General features: G+C 36.7%; 1 protein-coding gene and 1 long non-coding RNA gene across 4 annotated transcripts in view; one reads left to right on the top strand and one right to left on the bottom strand.

The window, feature by feature from the left end:
• The first annotated feature begins 908 nt into the window (after nt 1-908).
• LOC126645432 (uncharacterized) lies at nt 909-21,406 on the top strand. Of its 2 annotated transcripts, none has more exons than XR_007630121.1 (4): nt 909-1,275; nt 18,284-18,375; nt 18,952-19,034; nt 20,023-21,406. It is a non-coding gene; the product is annotated as an uncharacterized LOC126645432 (long non-coding RNA). The 2 variants fall into 2 exon arrangements; XR_007630120.1 differs by lacking the exon at nt 909-1,275 and adding an exon at nt 6,833-8,548.
• The window catches only part of PLXDC2 (plexin domain containing 2), a 254,952-nt gene continuing 245,989 nt past the window's right edge, over nt 12,847-21,809 (bottom strand). For both annotated transcript variants that reach the window (XM_050325692.1, XM_050325702.1), the window contains exon 14: nt 12,847-13,285. In XM_050325692.1, the coding sequence (XP_050181649.1) occupies nt 13,169-13,285 (117 nt within the window). In that variant the 3' untranslated portion in view covers nt 12,847-13,168. The remainder of the gene's footprint in view (nt 13,286-21,809) is intronic.

Genomic DNA, 21,809 nt, shown 5'->3' with positions numbered 1-21,809 from the left:
GGGCAAATATCCTGCAGTACATTTCCACTGCAACTGTGTCCCTCTCATTCTCTTTTGTTTTGGAAGGAGAACACATGACAAGTTTTGTTTTGTACCAAGACCAAATTCTACATCAGTACACATGTACTGTATTTTTTACCTACCAGTTAACCCAATGCTGCAAAGTGCTCAGCTCTATTGGACAATACGTGTGTGAATCTGGGGTACTCAACTCACGGTATCTTCTGGGCCTCATATCATTCAACAAAGTAATAGGCCCTAGTTATAGCAAACCTGGCAGATTTAAAAGACATGACACTAAGGACCCCATGACTTCAGTCACCTGAGAATTGCAGTATATAATCACCATGAAATGCTCAGTCTGAAATGTCCACTTATCATAAAAGTGGACAGATAAAAAAAGAGAAGTTGTAGTTCCACACATTTGTTAGACTTGAGTGGTTCACTCACGTTGGATCATCAGGACATACCAATTAATTCTCTTCGTCTGAAAATCTTATTAACAGTGTATAATGCTTTTCCTGTTACTTTTATTGTTTTATGTAAGGTTGGGTCATAATAATAACCTCTTATTCAATAGATTTGTTTCCATGTTTAACTCATCTATGTAATAATATGTATGGTTAAGCAGGATGTGCCTGTAATAATCGCTTTGCTCCAGGCAACACAATTTGTCAAGGTAATAAAAGTGAACAAGCTGGAATGTACCCCTTCTCACACCTCATCAGCAGATTGTTTCCTGCAGCCCATTTCCTGGGTAAGTGCTAGATATGAGCAAATCCATTGAGAGCAATCAAAATGCACAGGTATTACTCAAGGCAGAAAGCAAAAAAAATGTGACTGCCCAGACCTCTGACATCAGTGTTTAGCCTTATGCGACCTGCATTACTGCAGCTGATGTATAGGAGGAAAACAGCCATGCAGACCTTCAAGGTCCAGCAATGATTTTTCCACGGTAATACTTGGTCAAAAATACAATTAAGTTCATATCCCATAAAACTAAAAAATTATGTTTGGAATTACCATACAAAATATATGGATACTCTGCTTACCAGACACTTTGTATTATGACTCTTTATTAGTTCAGGATTATAAACAGAATTTTTATTTTATTTTATTTCTTCTTGTCAAGCTACTGGTTCAGAGCCTCACATATGTGGATCACCACATGTCATTTAAGTTGACTTCATAACTGATGATCATATTCATCCATGATGTGAACCTGTTGTGAATATGAATTTGTCCTGGTATGCTCTCGACCTTTCAGGGAAGAAAGTAAGTATAATTTTTATTGATGTATTTTAAATTAGTAGACTTATTTTAAACTAATTTTTTTTCCAGAAGCTTTTACTAAGTTCAAGAGCTTACACTGAATTCCTCTCAGATAAATTTCTTCCCTTGTGTTCCATTTCACTAAAGTGAGAGATTCCATTTTATGGTAAGCTAACTAATTTAGAAATTTATTTAGCTATGTGTAATTCCCTAAATGAACCCAGCATTTTCTTTGCCCTACTTCCTATTAATCTGAAGGCCAGATGCATTATCTCACTTCCAGTTCCATTGAAATGAGAAAGAGGATTACTTTTTTTAATTCCCATTTGCCATCAGTGCAGTAGGCCTAGAGCATTAGAAGTCCAGCTTCCCATTTATTTTTTTGTACTCTGATTATTGCCCACAGTTTGGAAACAACTTCTGCAATACCCAGTGCTGCAATATGGATCCCCATTCAAGTATTAACTATCTTGGACTCAATTACCATTTTGACAAAATTAAATTGGCAATGTTGAGTTCTGGGTTTTATCTGAGAGTAGTGGAAATAAAGTGATTTTTGCTGCTCAAAACTAGGGAAATCTTATAAAGACAGACTAGCTCTCTTTTTTGTGTTGAGCTAAAAGACTAACTCTTACATTACAGCATTTGGAATCAGAGCTACTTGAGTTAATAACAATAAAATGCATTACCAGTGGGTCTTGAAAGCCTGGCTCAGCCTGTGGTCAGTACTTTAGGGTTCCTCTCAGGGTTGTTGTCCTGTACAGAGATCTAATTACTTCCTGGCACATCTACAAGGATGGAAATGGAGAATGCTCACTTTTGCAGTTGTTCAAATTACACTTGGACTTTTGAGCCTGATAGAGAATCAGATACTTCTCCTTCCTGATGTTTCTACCCACATTTCTCTTGTGTGCATTCCTGTCCATACTTCCACTTTAACTTGCTCACCTCCTGCAAAACTCTCCTAAATCTTGGAAGCTCTTCTTAGCACTCCAGGAATAAGGTTGTGTTTTGCAGTTTGTAGTGGTGTCCTCATAAAAACAAAGGAAATAAACTTGAGCACTGGAAGTGTCAGGCGTTGCAGTAGAAAACTGACAGCTATAATGGACTCAGTTACAGCTGCTCCATGGTAACAGATGAGCAGATGGGAGCTTCCTTTGCCCATGTTTCAATTCAGATAGACATGAGGTAGCTGGGTATGTGATGCAGGGTTCTTGTGACACACCAAGCTGAGGCTGTGCTGACTTGATGTTAGGAGATCACTCAAATACATGGGTTATAAAAATAAATAAATAGATAGATTTAAAAAAATTACAGTGGTTTCTTTCATGTGTGCATTTTAAGTTGCTTTCTTGAGGTTTTAAAGTATTTCAGGTACAAGAATAACTTATAGTTTTTTCTTCAGTTGTGTTACTGTCCATTAAGCCCTATTAAGAAGCCTAAGGATATGTGTAATTTCATGTTGGGAATTTTATCTAATTGAGCATTTCTGTGTTATTTAGTACTGAAAAAAATCAGAGAAAAGAAGCTGTAAGTAGGTGGAAAATTCACCTCCACCTCTTTTTATTGGAAAAGACAAGTTTTGCTGTGCTTTCTTTGTGCGTGGTTGCTCTACATCCTGTCCTATTTTCCCACTGCTATGCCAATAAGGTTGATACTAGAAACACACCAGGAATTCAAATCTTGCCTCAGTAAATCCTGACTGTTGTGAACAGGAACAGGAGTTTGCATGGTCATTTACCATTGGTTTATCAATGATGAAGTGAGGAGTGCTTAATTTCCACCAGTAAAACCACTACCACTAGAAATGATGGTGTGTGGGAAGAGCACATTTTATGCCTTCTAGATTTCGTTCTCTGTTGTGACAAGAGCAGAGGTGGCAAATGGTCTCTGTTGTGCTGTACCCATGAGGGAGGCAAACTGGTGGCTTGTGTCGCCTCCTCCTGAAGCCCAGCTTCTTGCCTTTGTCCACATCAATTACCAGCTGTCAGCTGCTTCCCTGGTCAAGCTTCCTGTGAGCAATTCACCAACTGGCAGTCACTGTGAGGATGTGCTCATTTCCAGAGCAACCTGCTCCTTCATCGATGTTTGTTTGAACAGCCATCAGATCAGAAATTCCCTGTGCAAACTGGATTTCTGTTTTCCCTTCTAATGCAGAGATCTTTATTGGTTGCTGGCAATGTTTTCCTGTAAGGGATTGTGTCTCTGCCAAAGTCATATGTGAGCATGACACAAATTATCATCCTGAGTAAAGCTGTGTATTGCATTACATAACCCCTTAAAAGAAAAAGAAAGAGCAACAGCTAAAGTAGCACTTATATTTATGAGCACTATTTCATGGTATTAGTTCCATTTAGGCTGTAATGTTCCTCTGATACAGATGCTTAATCTGCTCTTTATTTTCAAGAAAGCCATGCTAATGTCATTCAATAATTCTCATTTCAAATCTAGCAGCATACACTCCCCAGCCCTTCGGACAATCACTGTGTTAAATATTTTTCCACAAATCTTTCCTTTAAGGTGCTACATAGAATTAGCTGTCATTTCTCTTTTTTGGTTTGGTTGGAGTTTTTGTTGGAAGTGGACTTCAACAAGACTGACTGCTGTGTAGAGGCAGAGGGAAATCCATCCTGCAGGTTGCCATAGCTGCTGTATCTGCTCTAAAGGAAAAAAGCAGGAAATAGCACAATGTCTAAGCTGATTTGGGTATTCACAGGTTTCAATACCATGTCTCGGTGTACCATTAATCTCCTCCTTCTCCACAGGTGGGCATCCCTCTGCCTCCCTAGGAGGTGCCAGTCAACTAAAGGACCCTGTTTTTGGGGACTTCAGTACCTGATGACTTAATGGTTTCCATACCCCAATTTAATATCAGTAGGAGGGAACTAAACCTTTGACAAACATATAGTCATTATTGGATTTAACTTCTCCATGATGCTCTTCATTCAGTCATTTGGTCAGTGGGTTGATTAATGCAGAAAACTTCTTGACAGTGTATTTAAATATCACTCATTTTTTTTCTTCCTCCCTCTGAAATTTTTTAGTAACAAGTGTAAAAAGACACTTGTATTTTGGATTTTTACCTATAAGGGTTTTTTTAGGATTTATATGTCACTGGTAAATGTTTACTTAAAGTATTTGAAATATTTGCAGTAGATTTATTGCTGCTATCAAAGATTAAATGAATATAGAATATTATCTCCAAAATATCTGAAATCCTTTCACTGATAATACACAGCAGAACAGAGTGACATCCTACATGTAATCAACAAGGGAAACACTCATGCCACTCTATCCAGGTAGATATTCGTATTTTGAAACTCAATGAAAAAGGTTTACCTTATTTGGGCTGATGACTATGATTATAACTTCACAGAAAATGAAAGAAAACTTCTCCTTTATTCAGATCAAATGTACCAACCTCTGTTTAACACTCAGAATCATTCCACAACAATTTTCATGAAAATATTTGAGTTTTATTGAATATGGTGAGGAGTATTGATTTTCTGAGTGTGGTGTTGCTCAGTCTTTTCCCATTATCACATGTAACAATTGACATTCATTTGCAGTACTTCAGCCAAGCTCTCTACATGCTGTACAACTATTAATATTCACTGCAGGGAGAAAGAAGGAACAAAAACACAGGGCTCAGAGTTTCTCTCAAAGCCGAAGCATCATTGCTTATTCAATAGAGAGACAACTGATAGAACTTTTACTAGAACAACTGTGTCTGTAGAAGTCGGGTTTGTGTATACATTATCTTAGCAGTGGAAAAGCTGACAGTTTTCCAATCTGCAATAGGCAGTGGCTGGAGAGAAGACATAGACCAGACAAATAAAACTCCATACATCATTTAGTTCCCAAAGTACAAGGTGACTGTGCTAAACCATTAGAATAGAAGACAGCTAGACTAGTCACCACAAAGCACTTCATTGCTTCTGCAGTGAAGGGTTCATCTGATTTCATTACTGTCTTTCTCAGGATTTCCTGTTCTGCAGTAGAGAGAAAAGTTTGGCTTTTCTTTGTGTCTGTGTGTTCTTTATTCCTAGTGATGCTCATCACAGATACCTCAGCATCCTGCAGCAATGCTTTACCTGTCCTCACTCCTAAGGCACCTAGCGAGTCAGAGAACAGTATACAGTGATGCAGACCTTTTTCCACATTAGCTCCAGGAATTAAATTCCCAAGAAAGTGTTCTCAAGCAAAGGTATACCTAAATCCATATACTGGTGGACTGGATTCCTGAGGATGAGGTTGAAAAAATGACATAACATAAAGGGGCAAGAGTGTTTTATGTCTAGTCTGTTACTAGTAAAATAGCAGAGTATGTCTGAAAATTTATGTCTTACTGATTGTGGGAATCCAGCGTCCCTGGTTTAAGTGTATAGAGGCAAAGACACAACCTGAGACTGCTTGCTACTTCTGTAAGTCCAAATGACACCTCTAGATGAGAATCCAGCACCCAGCACACTCTCATCCCTTAACAGAGACCTTTAGTTGGGCATTGACTAATTCCCTGCTATTGTCACTCACTCCTTTGGAGCCAAAGAATCTTGCATCTTTTCTGCACCAGGGTCATGGGCAGCTTCTGAGAAAGGATTTGAGGAAGCTTAATGTGTATACCACTATTTGGGATGCTCTCCTGGGTAACAGGACTTCACATGCCTCCCCAACCAAGCACTGCATCTATAACCTCATGGTCGAATGATCAAACTGCTAGCTTAGTCCCTAAGAGGGGTCAGACATCTCCATTATCACTAAGTGTAGGTGGAGGCAGTTGCTGAGCCTTCCACTGTGAACATTGCTCTTAGCAAGTGCTAAAGATATGTCATGAGCTTCTCATTGCTCTACTCCCTAAAGTCACTGCTGTGTAGGATAACTCAGCCAATGCTGGTCATCTGTGTCAAGCATATTTACATACCAAGGTCACTTCAGGAAAAATTATGGCAAAATCTACATCCTTAGCTAAATTTTTGGATGTCTGATCTTATCTAATAGATTGTAATCTCTCCCCAGGTTCCCTGTCAAGCCTGGTTCCCTCCAGGCAGAAATCTGCAGGCCAAGATAACCCCTGAGCACTTGTCACCTTTCACTGACATGCTCACCCACACTTCGGAGGAGCAGTACAGAGTACTGGGAGAAGATCTGTCAGGCATTCCCCTCAGAATGCACAGTGGTGCTGCAGAGATACAGAGTGAAATGGCTTGTGTCATCATTTCTCAAAGTGCTCTTGCTCTGAGAAAACACTTGAAATGCAAAATGCATGGTTGACAACAACTGGAAGGAGCGTGGGGGGGGTGCAAGTGTGTGTGTGCGTGGCTGCAGGGGGCTGTCACACACAGAGCAAAGGCCACGCTCACTCTGCAGCAATACCCGGGGAGGGGTGATGCTGAGGAGATCCTTTGCTCATGCTCAGCACTAAGGCAGAGGCTGGCACAAAGTCACCACCTTTTTTTGGAGCACGCAAGCCTTAGTGAGGTACCCACCCCCTCTTTGCTCTCCAAGCAGGAATGGCACCTGCAGTCCTTCAAGCATCCGCTGCCCTGCCCTCATCCTGCCCACATCCCATGCTGGACCCTTTGTGGCAGGGGTGAGGCCCCAGCCTGAGGGCCAGTGAGTGCTGGAGGTAATTTCATCCAGTGATAGTGCTGCTATGCATGGCTTATGTTTTACAGAGTTAGTTATTTTCAGTCACACTCTGTAACCTAGACTGCCAGACTCATCTCTTTAGGAAGAGGATTCCTTCTGGAAACAGGCCATCGTGAAAGTACTGACATGTCTATGAAAGGCAAAACATTTTGTTTTGGAAAGCTTCATATTGTCACCGAAAGAGGGGTATGTAGTTGTGGTGCAATCCTGATGTCCTCATAGGCAAGGTAGCGCTGGAAAGTTTTAAAGTGAAAAGCTTAGGTAAAGGACACCATTGCATTGTAGTCAAATGTGAAAATCAGATTACAGTATTTGTTGCTACCTCCCAAAACAAAATGTAACAACTCTTATTGAAAAAAAAAAAAAATCTAGTAATAAAATCATCAGTCCAAACACAAGCTAGACAGCTAGAAGTGGTATTTTTTACTAACAGCTTCTAAATGTCTGAGGAAACATTGTACCATCCAAACAGTCAATAAATGAAACTTCTTTCAAGCTAACATTAGCAATTAATAGCACTTTTTGTTTTTCAAGTGAGAGCTATGCCAAAGGAAATAATGCAAACTTCATGGGAAGAGTTTAACTAGTATCCCTGAACGCTATCTTCCCAAAGAGACTACAGAGACAACAGACATCTATATTAATTAATTGAGTAAAATTATCTGCTTAGTTAAATGGATGTAATTAAAAGTAATGTCTTGAGGTCTGTCTTTTAAAGTCCTTTTGCTGCTTTAAAAAAATTATCTGGGACAAGTTTTCCTCTGAAGAGACCAGTAATTTGTTTGACCAAAATGTCTAAACAAGTTTCCAAGTTTCCGGAGACTCAGCATTGAGCTTGCTGACTCACTGGACAGAATTTAGTCAATAACAGGAAAATCTACCTTCAGATAGTTCTATTAACAAGAATCCACATACAGAGGAAAAATCAAGTGGAGCTTTTTTCAGACTGAGGCTTATTTTGAGCGACACTGAAAGTGGTCATGTTGACACATAATTCAGGCTTTAGAGGAGTGCAAGAAAACAAAGTAGTGAAAATGTAGATTTAGGCCAGAGGTGAAGAACCCAAGAATCAAAAAGTGAGGCAGGAGATAGGTACTGAAAAATCTCACAAGAGAGAGAATTGAGTTGAAATGCATGAAATGTCCTGAGAAAGACTGTGGAGTTAGCATGAGACCAACTAAAAAGAGCTGTGCACAGGGGAGCAACCATTCTGGCTGGGAAAGAACTGTGTCAGGAGATAAGACTCTCTGCCTTGTCAGACAGATACTTTACTGTACTTGGCATCCTCAATTTTTTTCTTCTCCATAAAAAATTAAAAAGTCAAGAAAATCTCCTAAGTTTTGACAATAAACTGATAATTAAAGGACAGCTTTAGAGTTATGATATTGTTTAAATCACATCCAATCAGTCCACAGACTTGAATATTTTATCAGTGCTCCAGCAGTAGGGATATTGGTTGCTCTGGATAAAATTAAACTCATTTGTTCCCTTCAGTTCAATGCAAGCTGCATCCTGCTTTGCCATATTTGACTTCTGATAAAACACTACTGGCACACTGTTCCACCTCAAAATGCTGCCTGTGGTTCAAGCTTCTTTGTCCTGAGGAGTGACATAAACCATTCATGAGGTAAAATATCAAGTCCTATAGATTTTTCTACAGCTGAGATATCTACTAGGTGAATGCCTAATCTTGTATAAAAAATAAAAGAAAATAATGTCCGAAAATAATAACATAGCCATTGCTTTCTCCGCTGTATGCACCCAAAATGAAATTTCCCTTTGATGATCTTGAGCTGAAACATGATCCAACACGGGGTACTGAATGCTCTATTCACTCTATTCACTTTGTGAAAAACTGCCAGCTCCTGACAAATGCTTGTAGAATCTTATTTAAAGATTGTTTACAAATAAAATAACGGATATTTCAATTTACAGTTTCTTGTTCTTATTCAATAAGTTATCTAAGAGAATATAGAAATATTTTCATGTTTCCCTTGGAAGATTTCTTACTCTTCTGTAAAGAAAATCTCTTCCCTGCTCACTGGCAAACTGGATCACCGCTTCCTTTTCCATTGCTTCCACATTTGGATGGCAAACTAGTGCTTCAACTACTCAGCTGTCTCAGATACTAGTGTAATGAGTTTTTTAGGATTTGAACTCTGTTGACCATGGAAAAATGGTGAAGTTTGCAAAGTCAAATATTCTATTCAGCTTGGCTTCCACAGTATTTCAAAATACAGTGATGTATTATCTTTTCCCCCAGAATTGCAGCACACATATTATTTGTAAAAATGAACTTGATCTGAAGGTAAATTATAATGTTGCACTGAAGTAGGTTTATACTTACAAGATATCTATGTCATTTGTAGTAGAAGCTGTAGAGAATGAGAAAAGCAATTATATGAAAAGAAAGAACAGTATCACATTGGTGTTCTCTGGAAAATTGACTCCTTTCACAGGAATGCTCAGAACAGACATAAAGCAAGGTGTACACATCCCTTGAGTATAATGTTCATGGGTAAAGAAGAAAAGTCCATGAAAAAAAGAAGTCCTCTGAACAGGGTTTGGACAGACTTTTGCACAAAGTGCAATAAAATTTGAGCAAGGAGGAGAAAAATATGAAATAGCACTTCTTATGAACAGTCTCTGTTCTCTTTCTCCAGTACGTCACAGGACACACTGAGAAATGGTGGACAGTGAAATAAGATGGCATCATTATATGTATGCACATGGGTGCGAAATTACAATTCTACTTCTTCAGCAGTTCATATCTGAATACAATTTTGCAAACGTTACAGTCTTTTTTTCAACAATTTCTGTGTGTGATACATATATCTGATTTAGTGTTTCATCTTAATGTGACTTAAAAGCTACTTAGTAATGTGCTTTGGGTCTTTGTAGTTCCAATTTTCCTTTTTCTCCATGAAACAGGATGAGCTGAAGCATAAGAGTGCTAGGTGTTATGGAATGTTTGACACTTAAATGGAAAATAGTAAGAAATAATTTTGGGAGATCTTGAAATAATTACAAGTATTAGATACATAAATTTACAGGAAAGTTTAAGAGTTAAAGTAACTGTTAGGATAAACAACTCTGTAAGCAAGCATTTAAACAAATGAAATATTCTGAGTTAGTTTCAAATGAAGGACCAGTGGGAATGCTAGTGAAGCCACTGTTTCAGACACTAGGATGGAAATTTCTTTATGAATTGCTGAATAACATTTCAGCTGGATTTCTGAGAGAGAGTTACACGACAATTTTTTTGTCTGTACCAATTAACCTGGTGCTTTATAAAAATATAAGAATAGGATTGTCAATTAATTTCAATATTTTATCACACCTCTAGATTAATGTTTGTATAATTTTTAATGTGGCAATTTTAATAATTAAAAAAATTAGAAAACCAGATGGAATTACAAAACATCAACAGATTACTTAATTAACTTTTGCCTACTGGGATAAATAGAACATACCACAGAATATATCAAAGCAGACACCAATGAGACACTATACATCTATTAGTATGCAGGAGATTTTCTCTTCAGATAGCAGTTCTTATCAGATGTAAGCATATGCCTATCAGTCTTATTTAATAAGCCCAGCAACTCCTCATGTTATAATCCATAGCATATAACATCATGGCAAAAATCTAAAGAAGTATACTATGATGCTTCCCATAACCCAGTGAAATCTGCCACCAAATAATGTGAGGTGGACAAAAAGTGAAAAAAATAATTGTTCCTATTTTATGAAGGAGTATGATATGTAAGTTAGTTTGCAAATACTAACAAACATCCTTCAGCTGTGCAAGAATGCCTTAAAACAAAATTAATCAAAATACCAGATTTTAAAAAAGTTGTCTTATTTGTGATACAAATATTCTGTCAGTTCCATTGCATGAAATGTATCACATATATGGGTAAAAATATGAGCAAATCAGATGAAGCGTAGACCTGTAAACCCATAATAATACAAATCTTCTTTACTTACATGAAAAGTCCCTTGAATATATTGCAATTCTATGTAGATTTTTGTAAATTGTTTAGTATATTTTGCCAAGATGTGCTCTGAAATAAAAATTTTTCCAAATAGGATTCCAGAAGCTCTACAATTGCTTCATTTGGCCAATGAACCCTAGCTGATGACCTCCAGCATTCCTAGGAAAACTAATGATAATTATTGCACACCAAATACGTGCCTAAATGATGTGCACTGATACCTTTTTATTTAATAAAAATGAGTGTCACCATGTATATGTGCATACATTTGGTTATTGCTATCAGAATTAACATCTTGAAACTTAACCCCATCTTAATAGAAACAGGGCTCAGCAGACCCACACAAACTGAAATGAATACTTGCCATTGGCTTTTCACCAGGTTTCAAGACAATGTGTTTGTTAGTACCTTTAGATTAATACCAGTTAGGTTTTGAACAGTTTCAGTCTCATGCTAGATGATTTAAACCAGATGAAAATAGAATTGTGTTACCCAAAATAAAAGAATACAGAAAATATAGTATTGTAGTGTTTACTGAACAAAATAACAAGTAAAAATTGTGTCTCCTTTTTTCTTTTTTTTTTTTTCTTTTTTTTTTTTTTTTTAAACATCATTAAGTAATCAAATTTAGGCCATACAAGCATCAACCAGAAATGTAAATAATGTACTATTAAGATGATAACTACAACTTCTTTAAACTGCTCGAGAACAAAAACCACAGATGTTACATACCTCACTTTAAAATCATTCAAGTGCCTTGCACAGTATGTAAAAAATTTGGTAGACAATGACTGCTATGAAATATACATACAATACCTGAATTTTATATTTTATAGCCCAGGCCCAGATCATCAAAGTATTTAGGTTGCCACTCCTCATGGAAGCTCTGGGTCTTGGTGTATATTAACCACTTCCATGAAAGGAGTAACAGTTTTTGATGGTGTGAATTTATAGTCTTGTCTTTCCCTATACAGGGAGGGAAAGAGTCGATAGTAAAGAAAGAATGGTTCCAATAGGCAGAAAGTTTATGGCACTGCAACTACATGAACCACCTTCCCTACACAACATAAAAATATTCTAATATTAAGGATTATTTTACAACTCAGTGGAAATATGCAGTAATGCAATCCATTTCCTTTGTCTGGATGACAAAAATGCAATCTTAACAGTCACAAGAACCCGCCTTGTGTTAGCTATAAAAAAAAATATATTTATATATATATTTATGCAACTACTATGTGCATTAAACAAAACCACTGTATGAATCAGCAGGGTTCAATAACACTTGTATCTGAATCTCTGAAAGGGGTGCATTGAAGTCTCAGTAACGACTCAGAATGAAATGGCAACGGATAGAAACCCATTTATTTTAAATCTTATTTTTTCATATCAGATTGCCTAAGAAATGGCAGCTAAAGCCATTTAGCTCTCTGGCAGCTAAAAGGATCTGTTGCCTTTACTTCAGCCTCCTGTTGAGAAATGAAAGACATCCTTTAACACAAACCTGATAATTCATTTTTTAGTGAACACTGCAACTGAAAATCAGCCCAATTTCATTGTGAACTCCCAGGAAATGATTTCACCATTGTGAAAATTCTCTGTTGCTTATATCTGTTGCTGATTTGAATATCATGAGTTGTTTAGAAGGGTAGTAATCAGCAATGCACAAGAAACATTGTACTACTCCTGGAAAGCATTTACATTGTGACTCACTCAGGTGGGTAGGTTAATTTAGACTGAAAAGTGTGTGTATTTCACATCTGCTTATAGAAATATTGGAAAGTTCCTTGTTTCTTCTTTACCTGCATTGAAATACTGTTCTCAATCACCTGTGAACACGGTTCAGTGCCCTTTGCACTGAAACAGTACAGATTTGTCCCTCAGTCTTTGAGATAACAGAGAACACTTAAACCAAAGGGCAACACCCTTGTGCACCAAAGCTTTATTATATTTCTGATTACTGTGCATCCCCGCACCTAAAGCCAATAACATGGCACTTGTGCCATAGTTCTGATACTGTAGGTGTCCACTGACAAGTGTTCTGCATGAACCATTGTGTCTCAGTCCACTAACAAAAACTACTGTGCAGTAGTAATCTGGTATCTTAGATAGTTTTTCTTCTTGGACAAAGCTTATCCAAAATCTTCTTTCTATCAGGCTACAGCAGCTTAGGGCTCCTTTTCTTTAAAGAGAGGCAAAGTAAATGTCTTACACCTGTAGGCCAGTACTGGTGTTCTGTCCCAGAAATTTTAGCACTGCTCTGATACAATGAACCCTTCTTTTTCTCCGACTGGTTCCACTTCAGCATAGGCAGGATGTCCAGATCCTCTTCTGAATTTCATTGCTGGCCATCTGCTTGGACGTCGCTGTAACAACAATAAAATAAACTTTCAGAATATGAATGGTACAACAATAAAGTATTAATAAAAAATTTAAAAATGTCCTGCAATTTTGATCTCTCGTCCTAAAACCCACTCCATGTAGTTGTTACAGGAATAGAGAAGCACAGTTCAGCAGCAGCAGGTCAGAGGAATTAATCCCTCCTTCTAAATTTGTGAATGATGGCTGTTCTCAAAGACATAAATAATTACCACTACTCTTAGCAGTGAAGAGAATGAAATAGCTCCTGTCTAAACCAGTTGATTATTGGATTTGTCACATAAAGAACTGCTGATCCACTACCCTCCTAAAGGATCTGTCCAAGGCTCTTCCTTCTTAGTTCTGCATAGGAATTTGCTACCATACTCTATGCCATGGGAGAACATGTAGCAGAGTCAACAGAAACTGTAATTTTAAAATTATTTAGGACAAAATTCTGTCATGTTTATGCAGAACTGTAAAAATAATGACTTTCTGTTTCAAGTGCCATAATATCTACTTGAGTAGTTTACTTTGATTGTTCACACAGAAGCAACCTTTTCATTTAAAGTCTTAAGAACTTTGGGTGCAAAAATCTTAAGGAGTCCTAACCAATTTATATTAGGATCCTTGGTGACTGCTTTAAAGACAGTTGATAGAGAAAAGAAACAGTTATTTTCTAGGGCAGATAAAAAAAAATCCTGTATTATTATGATGTCCCTAGGAAGAGGAAGTGCTTTAAACAATATGTATTTTCAAACTAATTAACATCTGGTAAGGCTCAGACTTTGGGTGACCACTTTGAGATTATGTCAAAGGGAGCAGCTTTCAGAAAAATAGGGAAACTCCTTCATAGAGTCAGTGAGCAGAAAAGCTGTCCTAAAATGATTATTCTTTATTGAAAATTTTATCTGCCAAATATGCTGATACATATTTTTATTTTTTATTTAATGACAACAGTTACAATTTGCTTGGAAGGAGGGGTGGAAGATACAGCAACCGATATAGAAACATTGCAGGAAAATGAGAGGACAAACAGTGAAAATAAGCTATAGCCTATATTTTCATTAACAGTTCAAAATCTAACAATTTTACTATATGATCTTGCCTCTGAAAATAAACAATGCATTTAATTTTCTGTCCCTATAACATCCCCATTTGGATTGCCTTTCAATCACTAAGGATATTTCATGCTGCTAAGAGGTGGTGTTGGTGACCACAGAACAGCCATAGGCATGATGTGTTGCTGGGACCCGTGGTGCTGTTGGGCAGCAGTCACTAAAGAAATCTCAGTGAATCTTGTTACCAAAATGCACAAATCTGTCTGAGGGTACAGCACAAAGTCTTCCTCAGTGATCATCATTGGAAAGACACGTTATAAAGGCAACCACTTCCTTTTTTCTCCTATTGCAGGATCAGGTTACTTTTGAGGCATCCAGAGTTAAATTCTGTTTGACAGGTAATTTAAAATCCCAGGCCTTCAAGTGAAGCATCTTCCTACAAAGTAGGAAGGCAGAACACTGCCTTTTTAATGGGTGTCTTTTCCTAATAAGAAAACTTAGTCTATTAAATCTTTGGAGACTTTTTTCTACCTAAGCTTGATTCAGTGTGCTTTCAAAGTTAAGGACAGTTTGGTTGCTGCTAAAGAAAAGGGTCATATTCTGTTCTTAGGCTTGTTAAAGAAAATCAAGAACAATTCAATTAAAGGATTTATTTCAGATTTACACTGTACAAATGAGAAAGGAATTTGACTGAGAGCTCTCTAATGAAAAAGGAAAAATGAAAAACCACTAGAAATCTAGCAAGAAAAAATAACTAGAAACTGTATCAAACTGCAGCCTATAAGGATGAGCTGATTTTTAATCTATTAAGTTGCTCCCTAATTTAAAGATGTACCTATGATTAGTTACTACTTCCTTGCTACATTGCTGATAGAAAATAAAATCCACCATTTTGTGCTACTCTTTTTAATGAGTCTTTCCAGATGATTAGTTATGGAACAGTTTTGATAATACAAAGCCATACAACATAAACATGAGTTTTATTTCCAGAAAGAAAGCAACAGACACAAAAGTCAACCCCTAATATTACAGTTAGAGTTTTCTGTGGTTTCTTGTCACGTCTGAGGTGAGATTTTCCCTTCCTAGTGATTCTTTTATTTCAATTTCTTTATGTGCATGTGAGTAATGTAAGTGGCTGACAATCTTAAAAGAGAGCATTGGCAAACTATCAATTCACTGCCTTGTGTAACCCCCCAAAACCTGTAAAAATATTACAGCTTTAATTGATAAAACCAAAAGTAACTTGATTGGTATTGGGAGATACAAAGCTCCTTCAGTTACCAAAGCAGTTCAGGAAATGCCTAATGTATTCTTCCTTTTTGTTTTCTGGGAAGACTAACAAGAAGACAGAAAAAACCAAGCAAACCAGAAAACCACAGCAAAAATACCACCAAAACCAAACCAAATAGGGAGAAAGCAAGATGGGTATTTAAACTAATTCCTTATTTTCTTCATGCAATTTTAGCAGGAAAAAATATGTTTCTTTCTCTGGAATTAGAACACTTAAAGGAAATCCTCTGAGCTGTGGCTGGAGAATTGTAACTCCTGCTTCCTTTCAGTGTATTACAAAGTGGGAAAACAGGACTAATATTTTTTTCATGGGACTGAAACTTCCTTAGGTTCACTATTTTAAGCAAAGAAATTGAGAGAAAAGCACTTATGACCCTACATGACCAGGATGCAGAAGAATAATTTACAATACACATTAAAAATTAGTTCCTATTAAAGATCAGTAAGATAAAATGAAAGAAACTTTATCCATGGAAAGTGAGATCTACCTTTCACGTGTCTTACACTATGCCTGCCTGTCTACACCATTGTTGGTGGCTATGCAGAATACTTGACTTCCTACAGTAGTACAAAGGCTAAAATATGTGTATTTACATACATCTTGAAGTAGAGGCAGAATTTATACTATTTGTTTTACTTCTGAGGAAAAAATGAAGGAGATTACACCAATGAATAAGAAAGGGTAGAGACTGGAGTAACCTTTGAGTGTTATTGCATGGGAAGGTCTACAAGTGTGTTCTTATTGTTGACCAGTTTCTTTTGACATCTTTCAACATCAGGGAACTTTGAACTTTATAGGGCATATTTTATCCATGAAAATCATATGATTTCATTTAGACATTTAAAAAAAATCTGGAAATATGCAAATATGAAGCTATCCAAATTCCAAACCAATTGTCAAAACCCCAGAAAAATTGTTATGACTTACTTAAATGGATTAAGAAAAAGATAACAAAACTATAGTGAATTCTTACTAAATGGCTACATGTTAATCTGATATTATTCAAGATCCATTAGTCTAAATACACTTGTCCACTGGTAATCTACCTCTGCAGTCATGTCTTCTGCTTTCTCATGAGAAATAAAGATCTTTCTGTTAACAATTACCTTGCCCGTAACATGTATTTTTGTGCTCAAAGTTACCTGAAATTTGTGCACCAGTCTTTAATTCTTCTAGAAACATCCAATTGATTTGGCAAATCACAGTCAGAAGTCAATGAGGCTTAAAATATCTGAAACTATACTTCTGAAATGTATTTCCAAGAATAAGATCAATTGCCTGACACAATTATTTTGAAGAAACTGTTCTGACATAAAGATTGCTTCAGACTTCAGATTCAAGAGGATCATTTACTGGTTTAATTTATTTTTCTTTTTGATGGAAGCACTTTTTTAAAGTATCATTTTGTGATTTAAAGCACATCTTGCTATAAGAGTTTCTGCAGTCTTACGTATATCTAAGGAGCTGGCTGCTGAAGGATGAGAAACAGAATGCCTCCTTCCTCTCCACCTTTGACTTTTATTGTCAGTGTTGATTATTTATTTTAGTCCTTCTCCCTTGTGGCTGATTTAAGTTTCCCTTGCTGAGCTGCTGGTTCCTGCTGAGCTGGATAAGCTTTGGAAAAAATAACTTTACTATCAGTACAAGGCAATGACAGTGAGATCAATGACAATACTCCAAACACCAGGACACTGCAGAACTTTGAAAAAGAGAAAAATGATACCTGTTCTCTTCTTTTTAATCATCATCTTCATTAAACACAATTCAGCCTGAACCTCTCTACAAAAACTAATTGATGACCATGGCAAACCTGTTTCAAACTAAAAGCATAATCCCCTGTGAAATGGATATATATAATAAAAACAATGGGCCATATCCCAGAAGAAAGCAGTGGAATTCTGTGAGGTCCATCACCTGGATTAGAAAGCTGAGGATCTTATTATTTTTTAAAAATCCTTCTTTCTTTTTTACTCTGTTTCTTATTTATTCCTCAGTTGTTTGAAAACATACACTGCATTTGTGACATTAATGTAGAAACCTGGAAATAGAGATCATAGTTGAATGTCAAATCTGGCTCCTATTTGTGCTACGTTGTTATAAGCAGAGATGTATAATAGTGAGCCAGAAGTGTCCATTAATTCCCTGAGCTCTGAAAAACCAAGAACTCTCTCCAGCTTTTTTGAGTATTTTCTCATATTACTTCCTTCCTCACAGCAGACGGGATGAGCAGAAGGTCAAAATTTTAAGAAAATCTACTGCTAGATCTGCGTGCCAGTGAAAGTTTCCAGATACTGAAATACAATCCCCCATACAGCCCAATAGTTAAAAAAATACCCAGTAATTAGTGCTTTCTCAGAGAACCCCAGCTAGGGCTCAGTATTTGTGAACCACCTTCAGTCCATGCTAATAGTCTCCACGCTGTCAACTATATATGAGACAGAGTTAAGTGACAGGAATGCAGATCCTTCCATGCTGGTTGGTCTTTATGCTAAAAAAAACCTTCCCAGTGTAATTTAATTTAGCAAGCAAAGACATAATTTAAGTTAAATCAGGAGGTGTCAATGTGCATCCTCCAGGCTCTGATCACACACTATTATTTTATTTGCAAAAGACCTGCAGCTGTTCATTCCCTCCTCCCTCTCTTTTTCCTCAAGGTCACTCCCTGGCTCTGTAGCACCAGTTCAACTCTCTGTGTGGCCATTTAAACAGATTTGTGAAATTATCCATCTTTAACATCCAAGATGAGGTAAAATAAACGATGAAAAAAGACATACGTATGTTCATGTGTGTGATGTATGTGTTTATAAGTGTAGATGTATGTTTCTAAGCATCAACTGCTTAACCAGCAATATAAAGCTCTGGAATAACTCCAAGGAGCATGGGAACATGAAGGCAAAAGTTATGACCTTTAAAATGGGATCTTAACTCTGAAGAATGTTAATTTTTAACCACAAACACCCACACTGTTCTTCAGTGTGTGACATATTAACTACTATTAATACATAAACAGATGAATTCATTCATATTCTCACAACTTCAGAGTCCACATGTGTTAATAAGTTGGATTTGGTTTTGTACATATAAGCTGAATACAAAAGAAAGACTCTTTGCCTGAGGTTAAGATGATACCAACTTGCAATGTCAGTTTAGACTCCTTAAAATCCCCTACCCACAGAGAACCACCACAGAAAAATTTTATTCTGCTGTTGTCAAGCCTTTCAAGCCTTTTACCAAGCCTTGTCAAGCATGCTCGGTAATGGTATCACTGTCCATTTGGGAAGAGACACTGAAATGTCTGACTTATTGCCTTCATATTTTCCAGCAATCTCTCTGCTCTCTCCTCAGCTGTGGCCAGATCATGTTGACCTTGATCCCCAAGGGCAGAGCACTGGGATGACAGCTGAGGTAAGTTTCAAGCCTTAAAAGGACTCTGGTTCACCATATGAGTAAGGATGGTAAGTAAAACACAAAGTATGTGAGTGAAAAATTCTTGTGTCAAGTGCAACCCTTTGGTCCAGAGATAACTCTGTGCAAACCAGCACAAACAAGACATCTGAGTTCAAGGCCATTGGCCATATGCCTTGTTTTTCGATTTGCTAAATATTCTCTTGAAATTAATTGCTCTCAATTACTTCAATAGTTCCATAGTTCACATATAAAAGTAGGTCCTTAAAGGTTAAAAATATAAGAAAAAAAGAACCTGAGGGAAAAGAAAGGAAGAAGTAAAATATTAAATACTACTAAAGCTGCAATCTGGCCCACAGCTCATTGAAATTTGAACAAATCCATCTGACTCAGCCGAGAATTTCTTCCCAACTCTTTATATCCAGCTCCAGATATTTATATCACTTTTGCTATAATCTATATCACATGTATGCAATCCTCAACATTCAGGACATCATGATTAGCTTCTTGGCCAACAAATCTCACATCCTGAATGCAAGTATACCACATGGGTTAGTGAATAAAGGAATTGCTTTTTAATTGTGCTATAGCTAGGGTGTAGCTATATATGTTGTCGCTAGATTTCTGACATAAGTTTCTGCTTTGTTGAAAAAGTCATGAAGAGCACTATTTGACATGAATGTTGCCTTTCAAAATCAGTGTAAATCAGTTCAACGTATACACAAGAGACACAGCATTCCTCAAGCTAAGAGTATGTATGTAACGTGATTTAGCAGGGGAAACTACTGGCAACTGAATCAAATTCAAGGGAGATAAAATACTGCAGGGATAATGATAAATAGAAAACCAAAGCATGCAACATCTCTTCTGTCACTCTGCAAGCTAATCTCTAGAAAACATTTACTCTTAGCTTTTGGAGTCTGCATTCATTGGAACTTTGATTGAAGCTCCTTTAACTTTAAAAGCTGATAATTCATTCTATCTTTAGGTCACCAGAGAAGTGTCCAACTTAAACAACAAAACACATGAGCAGCCTGGAGTCTGGAAGAAACAGGAGAACACTGCATTTTGATTTGAATCTTCTACACATTTAACAAAAAGTGGAACTTTGGAAAATGCGTTGAACTGTTTGGATGGCATTCTTCTAAAACTGCACACTATCACAGGCAAATTGAATAGCATAGGCATTTAAGATTTCTCAACTGTTTGCTCAAAATAGCTATTTTTATTCCAGGTGGGGCTGCACATGTGTGTTCTGCTCAACAGCTATGAACAAAAACACTAGAGGAAACATTTTCTTCAGACTTCAGACTTCAGTAAAACAGTAATGGAGTAAGGTTGCTCTGTTTTCAGACAATAGTTGCTTTTGTAAGAAATGGTATTTTTCTTGGCTTTGTGTATCTCTTGTTTAAACCAAAGTAGTGCACTCAGGATATCATTTAATGTTATTCAGAAGGGATTGCCTTTATCAGTGCAAGGGTAAAGAGTGCAATCAAAATGTGGGTGTATTTATCCTTATCTGGGGGAGCTCACTACATGACAAACATGAGTGGGATTTGAGATGAGCTATGAGAGAACCTGAGTAAGGCAGTAATTGAATATTGAGTAATATCTGCAGAGAACACAAGGAAGAAAGAGACTTGAAACCTCAGACATGGGATCAGTTTATTGCACTTTTCTTTATTCAGTAACCAGTCACAACTATAAAACAAATCAAGTAAAAATTACTTACATAGCCCTTAACCTAAAAACCCCAACAAAATCTGATTGAAAATGACACTTTACCTACAAAATCATAACAGTGTTTTAGAACTTAGATGGAAAAAGAAGTTTCTCTATTAGTCATATTACAGTTTTGAATGAATATTATGTTTAATGTTATATGATGCCCCTGTAAAGCTTAAAACTAAACAGAAATGGGCCAGGTTTCTGTTCTTTCTTTTGGCCAGCCTTAGAGTTATATTATTACTGATGATAGATAAACTGGTGCAGATCTTCATTTGGCTAGAAGACTTCATAGCAGACTACAGTGTACTCATAATTTCTTAGACAACTGCAGGAGGGACCTGCCTGTCCATCTGTCACATCTTGTTTTAACTGTGCAGCTTTTTTTATTAATCAAGAGACTCATACAAACCAATATAATTTTCTGAAATATTTATATGCTTCTCATTTCATGACCATGGCAATTCTCTTGAGTTCTTTCCCAAAAATGGTAAAATCAGATCCACATTTCATTCATTTTCCATAAATAATGTAGCTTGTCTGCTGTGGTATGTGGGCTATTATGTTACCTGTAACAGCTTAATCAAATATTTTTCAATTACAACAATGTAATAAAATTGACTGTTTGTAACGCTGAATATTTATACCAGTTTTACCTCATTATTTTTTGTACTTCAGTTTCAAAATGCAAGTTTGAGAAGATACGTTCTTCTTTGTCTTGGAAACATGTAGATCCAATAGATTTCTCCTTTATTTTAAAAGGAAAGTACATGTTTTTCCATTTTTTTCCTAAAAGCCTACATTGCTTGCTGAAAGACATTTTAGAGTTGACTGCATAGATTGATTAATGGCACCTAAAGATTAAATTCATTGGAATAGGTTTAACAAAACTGATTAAGGCACCACTGTTTGCATGATGAGTATGATATCAATAAAAGAAATAAATTAACGTGCCCTTACTATATGGAGAACAAAAATAAATAAATAAATGTGTATTGTAATTTGGTATTCTTCCCTCCTCCTTAAAAAATGGTGTTGCCATTTACTTAG

This window comes from Myiozetetes cayanensis, unplaced genomic scaffold (genome assembly GCF_022539395.1).
Source record: "Myiozetetes cayanensis isolate MyiCay16 unplaced genomic scaffold, myiCay2020 scf1, whole genome shotgun sequence".
In the NCBI taxonomy this organism is placed as follows: Eukaryota; Metazoa; Chordata; class Aves; order Passeriformes; family Tyrannidae; genus Myiozetetes; species Myiozetetes cayanensis.
This window is presented reverse-complemented; position numbering and strand designations above follow the sequence as displayed.